General features: G+C 38.1%; 1 protein-coding gene across 1 annotated transcript in view; it reads left to right on the top strand.

Moving 5' to 3' along the window:
* Nucleotides 1-2,179, top strand: part of LOC138030186 (galactose-3-O-sulfotransferase 3-like) — a 5,795-nt gene extending 3,616 nt beyond the window's left edge. The window contains exon 3 of the mRNA XM_068878070.1: nt 1,373-2,179. Coding sequence (XP_068734171.1) covers nt 1,373-2,174 — 802 coding nt within the window. The 3' untranslated portion in view covers nt 2,175-2,179. The remainder of the gene's footprint in view (nt 1-1,372) is intronic.
* The last annotated feature ends 5,321 nt before the right edge of the window (nt 2,180-7,500 follow it).

Genomic DNA, 7,500 nt, shown 5'->3' with positions numbered 1-7,500 from the left:
TTCACTTTGCTGAGGCATGTAATGGAAAAGGATATAAGGGAAGTGTTGAAGTATTCTTTGGCTATCCTACACAACAGTGTTCGCTTGACTGTTGTGGATGACAGCCACATGGTGGAAACATGGACTGCTAAAAGGTAGTCTTGACAGTTCTACCTCAATTATTGGGACTGTTAATCTTGAAGTTTATTTGTGATTGACTGAAGTAATTGCTAAGTCCTATTCCATTATCATATATCTAGCCAGGCATTCTCTGATTCTTCTGGTCCTTTAAGAATGAAAGAGCTCATAATACATAAATAATTTAAATACCAATTTTTTTCAACCAGTTTTCGGATAAATCGTTTGATAATGTTGTAATGGGTTAGGGTTAAGGTTAGGGTTAGGGTTATTTCATATACCATTTCATCATTAAATGAAATTAGTCGACAAATGTGACCACAACTGATGATTTGTTTGAGTTGAAATCTCATCTTTACCTGTTGACTCCTAAACCCCCCACTGATGATTAAAATGGTCTGGTGTTTAAGAGTAAAATCTATTTAGTTTCATTCCCCGGAGTCAATGGGTTAAACCCCAAAATGGGGTCCCCTTGTGCAAAAGGTTGGCCGTGTCAAGAGCAAGGTATGAAGTGGTCCTCCAGCCAGCCATTCATTGCTTCAAAGCTCATCAGTATTTCCCTTTCTCAGTTGTGTTCTAAACTTCACATTAAACTTCTGAACTGAAAACAACCATGAATTGGCTATGGCTTGGGGTCAGGGAGAGCGTAATTCGTTCACACCTTACTATCAATGTATGGGAGTCCCCCCTCTACACAGGGGTCACAGGAGTGCCAAGGACACCTGATTGTTGGTCAGACCTTTTGTAAACTGCAACATCCTCTAGAAGCTTCAAGCCATTGAAACACTTATTTTTTAGTCCAAACACGGACACTTTCAGGCTAGGGATAATGTTACTAAACACAGTTTGTTTCACAGGCCGCATTGGATGGGAGGAGATGATTATTCTTAGATTAAAAAAAAAATAATAGAAGAACATGAGACACTCCAACATTTTGTGAAAAGAGGTCTTCAAGTTTTCATATATGTCCATTACCTCTGCATAATGTAATTTGTCATAGCCTAGATATTAATGTTCCAGCAAATATTCAGCAAGTTGTTTTCGTACCATATTTTCATCCAGTTCATATCTTTTAAATGGTTTTCATTTGAGTCCTAATCGTAAGCCTTATCTTGTTAATGCAGTGCATGGTTTAACACCTTCATACTTCAAGTTATTTTAAACTTTCCTCCCAGGTGTCTTTAACAAAATCATTTAAGCAGGCTCTTTAAGCCATTCTATTTTCACGTTTTTTTCTGTTTTGAAACACTTTCAGGTACAATCAAACCACAATGCAAGCGCTCATGCCCTCTGGGACTAAATTTATCACAATCCTTAGACATCCTATTTCAAGATTTGAATCGGCCTTTCTGTTTGAAGATTTCCCTTCATTTCTTGGTATTCCAGGTTCTTTGAATCCCCTCCAACATTTCATGGAGCACATTAATATGTTCAATCCAGAAATAAGCAGGATGTACACTCTGAGAAATGGTATGAGCTTTGATCTGGGTTTAGAACCTGGGGATTTTGAAAATGCAGATGTCATCAGTGACTTTATCCTTTCAGTTGAGGAAAATTTTGATATGGTCTTGCTTCTGGAATACTTTGATGAGTCATTGATACTGCTTAAGCGGCACCTTTGTTGGAGTTTCGAGGACGTGCTGTACATAAAACATAATTCAAGGTTACAGTCATTGAAGAAGCATCACATCCCCAAGAAGTTTAGAACTACATTTTTGGAGTGGAATCAGGCGGATGTCCTTCTTTACAAACACTTTAATCAAACATTTTGGAAAAATGTGAAATACCAAGGTAAAAACTTCTGGTCAGAAGTAAGAAACCTGAAAAAAAGATCAGACAAGATTGCAACAGAATGCCTTCAGCCAGGAGAACATAGATATGACAACAGAAAAAGAACTGTCACCAAACTTATTGTAAATCCAAAAGTGAGTCCTAATATGAAACATCTGTGCTGGGATCTTGTGGAAGATGAGGACTCGTATTTAAAATATTTTAGACGTGTACAACTCAATAAAAATGCCATAGTAGCAGTCAGGCATGATAATAAAAAGAATTAAAAATTTGTTGTCGCTGACTCAAAACTTTTTATGAACGTTTTTGGTTAAAATACTATAACCGTCTTTAGCATAAAATGGCTTGTAACGAACATTCGCGAACATCGTATAACTTAATATCCGGTTTTGTTTGTATAGCTCAATTGTAATTTATTGTGGTTGGTTGACACATTGATATTATCGAATTAGTTCATGACATGGCTTACGAATGTAAGTGAGTGCTTAAAAGAGCTGCGGAAACGTCTCTTGGGATTACCAAGGGCCTTGTAAATGTCAGGAATGTAAATGTGTTCATTAATGTAGGTTATTGGTCACTTTTGTCAATAATCTTCAATAGCGCTTTCAAGTTCGAGATGGGTCTAAAGTTCTTGAATTATAAAAGGTCCGCATCAGGTTTCTTGAGCAGAGGTGACAATACTGCAGATTTCAGACACGTAGGCATGCAGCCATCACGAAGAGAGAGGTTGACAATGGTAGTAATAGTAGGCAGCAATAGGTCTATGCATTGTTTGATGATAGAAGATGGTAATGGATCTAAGACACAGGATTTCGAGAACAGTGTTGCAGCCAGTTTCCCGATGTCATCAATTTTCATCTCAGTAAAAGTTGAACATTTAGTAGAAGACATAGTGAGTACCTCACTAGTAACACATTCGATCGAGTGAATAAGAGCCTTCTTTTTAACAAGGACATCATTATGCAGTGTATCAATCTTGGTAAAAAAGGTAACAAATTCATCAGCTAGAGGGTGGATAGTAATTAACAGTTGGCTTTTGAAGTAGCTTTTGAACAGTTTTGAACAAAACGTTTTGACTTTTCTTTAATAATACAAGAATAGTACTCTGACTTAAGAGACTTGATCAGATTGATTACATCATTGGTGTACATACTGCTCACGGTCAGCAGGGAGTCTCGATGCTCGCCATTTAAGTTCAAGTCGTCTTCGTTTCTCCTTCTCAGCAGTGACTTCAGCTGTGTACCACGGCGCAGATGGACGGACAGTGGTAACTCGTTCTTTCACAGCTATGGATATGGATATCTTCCTGATGTTGGAGTAGAACAGAACCTTCAATATCACTTCGAAAAGAAGTCATATCAATACCACGTAGTTTTCGAGAAGAGACAACCTTCTTTACGAATTTAGGCTTTTCCAAGCGTAGGGTTGAATGAACAGCCAAGTGATCAGAGATGACAGGGTCAGATGTTTCAACGTCATTAACAAAATGATCCATCGCATTAGATATTACTAGATCAAGAGTGTTAGCATGCGTTTTCTCACTGACATGCTGTACCAGATGGAAGGAGTCCTGCAAGTCCAGAAATTGTCTATCGGTAGCATCGTTGGAATTGTCGACATGGATATCAAAGTCACCCACAAGTAGCAATCGCTTATGTCGCAGATCAGCAGTAATATATTCCAAAAGCTTAGAAAACTCTTCCAAGAACAACGATGTTGACAAGCTAGGGGGTCGATAGACAAGCAGAATTCTTACACAACGCACCATGCGTAGGTGAAAACCATTAATTCAAAAGAGCGATATTGATATGTGAAAGAGGTGTTTCAACGAATGCTGTTCGTAAATATAATTCCAACTCCACCACCAGCAGAATGAGATCTTGGTATATGTATCACTCTATATCCTGTGGGACAAAAGGTACCGATTTCAACAGAGTCATCCGTACCAGGACGAAGCATAACCCTAACCCTAACAATCAACATTTATTCAAATGTTTAGAGTGTTGCAAAGGGCGAGCATCACGAAAGACAAAATAAGAACATACTAAAAGACAGTCAATAAAAATATAACAGTAAAAACTACTAAGATGGAATATATCTACTGGACCTAATTACTAACAGTTAGACAACTCCTTTTTTAAAAAATGATCATCGGACTTAATGCAAACAATTTTTGTTTGCAGTGCGCTTCAGTCCTTCAAAGTTCTACAATAAAACTGTTCCATTGTGTCTGGTTTTAGGTAACAATTCAATTAACTTACTCTGGCTAGAGTTCCCAAATTATCTTTTAGGTTTAATGACATCACCAGTAAGATCAAGTCCGCTAATATCAGAGATTGTTTTGTGAAATGGTTTTAACCTTAGGCTAAACGTGAAATTTTTACTTTAATTATTTCATGTCAAGGCTGTTATCGACTATTGTACATTGGTGTCACCAGCTCGATTTTGCTTGGCTATAAGAACGCAGCTAATTCTTGCTTGCTCTGTTTCTCTTTCGTCATACCTACAGACAATAGATTTTATATATTTATAATTGACGTCATACCTACAAACAATAGTTTTATGCATGCAGAAGTGACGTCACCTAACAACCGCAGAAACATTCTCTGATTTGCCGCTCATCCAAAGAAATGGATGAATCAGTCCTCCTGTCTTTACAAGTGCAGTTCAGGAATATGCATAGTTCAACAATTATTGGGTTCGGTTTTCGCATGATAGCGATAATTATCAAGGCCCCAGTTTGAGTTATCCGCCTTCGGCTTCGGCAGTTAACACAAACTTTGGCCTTGATAATAAGCCTGGTAATAAGGGAATAACATGACTTTTTGAGGGAATATTGTTTATTTGCGCCCACGTAGTGTCATTTGCGGCACGAGCGCAAAGCGCGAGGGCTGCAAATGACACGACAAGGGCTCAAATAAACAGTATACCAGAAAAAAGTCATGTCATTATCATTATTATCGATAAACAAGGCCAAATGATATCAAGAATGCGAGTTTTAATAATACAAGCTAAGTGAATAACGAATTCAGTCACTTCAAATCATCATGTAAGTGTTGGTTGAACAAGCCATTAAAGGATCAACTTAGTCCAGTGAACTTATTTAAAATTACCGAAAAAAGGCATAAAATCATCTATAAATAATAGGCATATCGCAAAGTTTAAGCAAGAACCAATAAGCTGTAGGGCTGATAATGTATTAGCAGCCTGCTGTCAGTCTTTTGCGGTCCACTGAGCGTGTGTTTTGAAGAGGCCGATTTTCTATGTGGCCGCATATATTGATGATAATTATCGTTATCATGCTCAACCTCATCCAATAATTGTTAAGTAACTGTGCCTGGCTTCCGCGCACAAAACAATAAAGCAGGGGCCTGTGATGTTTTTGGTAAGTTAGAGAAAGTACGATTCTTCCTTATGACTTTTGCATGCAACCATCAGTGCATCATAGATTGGCGATCATCGACTCAAGCACGACTTCTTTTGTTAGGGTATTTTATGTTTGATTTACTTCACGATTTGTGGTGAAGTTTGTTCATTCATCAAGTTTCTGTGTAAGCTTGTAGCATGCGGAGGTCGTAAGCAATAATCTTGCCGTCTAAATCGCTCTTTATAATTAATTAAATAATTTATCTCTGCAAAATTGTTTTTTTCCGAAATATTGACATAAAATACTATTTCTTGCTAAGCGTTGCATCTTTTATGTTCAAATAAAGGCTTAAAATAAAGATTAATGAACGATCTTTTATTTGAATTTGTTTGTAATTTAATTGCATCTCTGAAAATTTGCATACAAGGACAAAGATAAACATCAAATACAGTGGAACCCCGTTAATACGACCACCTTCAGGCCATGGAAATTTGGTCGTATTAACGGGGTAGGGTCAAATTTTGATGCAAAATGCTTTTAAACTACATTCTACTACAGTACATGTGAACCTTTAATCCGCTAAAAATCGACCTTTTTGCAGTTAATTAACAACCTTACAACCGGCAATTCATTGCAACTTAACAATGTAACGGCAAACGAAACCGAGTAATGGAAGCAAAAGCACAAGTTTAAGTTGTTGGGAAAGCCGTTAATCGTGGGGGAGGATACGGGATGGAAATCCCATGCGTTTAGAAGTTTACTGGACAGCCAAGAAACGTTGATATGCTTAACCAATTATTAGAATAACCGATCTGTGAGAAAAGAACAGGAAATGGATTTGAAGAGACAAGCCACAATGGAAGGCAGCAGAAAAAAGAAGGCAAAATAACTTTGAGAGCCTCGAAATGCTGCAAAAGTTAAGTCTATCAGATCTTTTGTACTGACTGTATTTTAAAAAATGCATCCTTTTTAATACTGAACACTGCAATTTACCGGTTGTCATGCTAAGCACTAACACCTTTGGTTACAAGCATTCGATAAAATATTAATCCGTTATTGTTTGTCAGATTGTGTCTGTTTTCATTCAGCAGGTCGACCAAGCATTTTGACTGGTTGTATTAATGGGGTAATTTTATAAAGAAAATAACGACTGAGGACTCCAAAACGTGGTCGTTGGTCGTAAGTGGGCTTTTGTTCTGGCCGCAAAAAAGTGGTCGTAATAACGGGGTGGTCGTATGGCGGGGTTCCACTGTTCGTGGGAAAGAAAAGCCAAATTTACCTCTTCGTCACATTCCCGTGCAAAACACAGGAATGTTTATTAATAGCAATGATCCTTTCTCCAATTTTTTAGCAATCACCCTTTCAAGTTTCAGAGAAAGCGATCCATCCACGAATATTTCATGATATTTTTAGGGACATGACCAAAGGTCAATCAGCGTCATGGGCAGACTTAGGGCGCTTTCCATTTGACAGAACTGACCGGCCACACCGGGCATTTGGAAGGAATAACTCTACAACGCCTTCAATATAACACGCTTGGAAGATGATATATACTCCTCTGGAACAATGCGAGGAATTATCGTGCAAGTGTTCCTTCAAATTGTTACATTTTCTTTGCAAACTGACGGGTCTGGCCGGCCAGTTCTGACAAAAGGAAAGCGCCCTTAGACAATGATTTTAGGGGTACTGCATTGAGGTACTCCATAGGTTACTCTATGGAGTAGGGCTCCGCATTTTGTCCTCTCCCGACTTAGACAAGTTTGGGATTTGAGTACGCGATGAAATGTGTCGCATTTTTTCACAAATTCGTTTAAATTGAAAAGTATCTTCTCACAAGACAAGAACAACATTCTGAAAGCTTATTCTACGAGTGGAAAACAAGTTTTCAGCCGGAGGTATAGACAGGCCAGGTGGAATAACTAATGTCTTTAGGCCGTTGGCAAAACCTGGATCAGATCGGATAAGATCGGATTTCGAATTCTGTGTATCTCTGTCTTGTGCAGTCACCTCTCCTCATTTATGGAGCCTCATCGAAATGTTTTTTTTTTCCAGAGGTGATTGCAGATTCCAAAGTGGAATTATGAAGAGGAAAGTTACGATGTGGCAAATTGTCGTGAAAAAGCGAATTGACTTCGTATGGGACGGACTTCATTTTTTAAAACATGAAAACTGACAACAGTTCTTACTTTACCTCAGTTCCTAAACCTGAATCCAGCCAATAATCC

This window comes from Montipora capricornis, chromosome 13, assembly GCF_036669925.1.
Source record: "Montipora capricornis isolate CH-2021 chromosome 13, ASM3666992v2, whole genome shotgun sequence".
NCBI lineage: Eukaryota > Metazoa > Cnidaria > Anthozoa > Scleractinia > Acroporidae > Montipora > Montipora capricornis.
Note: the sequence above shows the minus strand (reverse complement) of the source record. Positions and strands in the feature narration are given on the sequence as shown.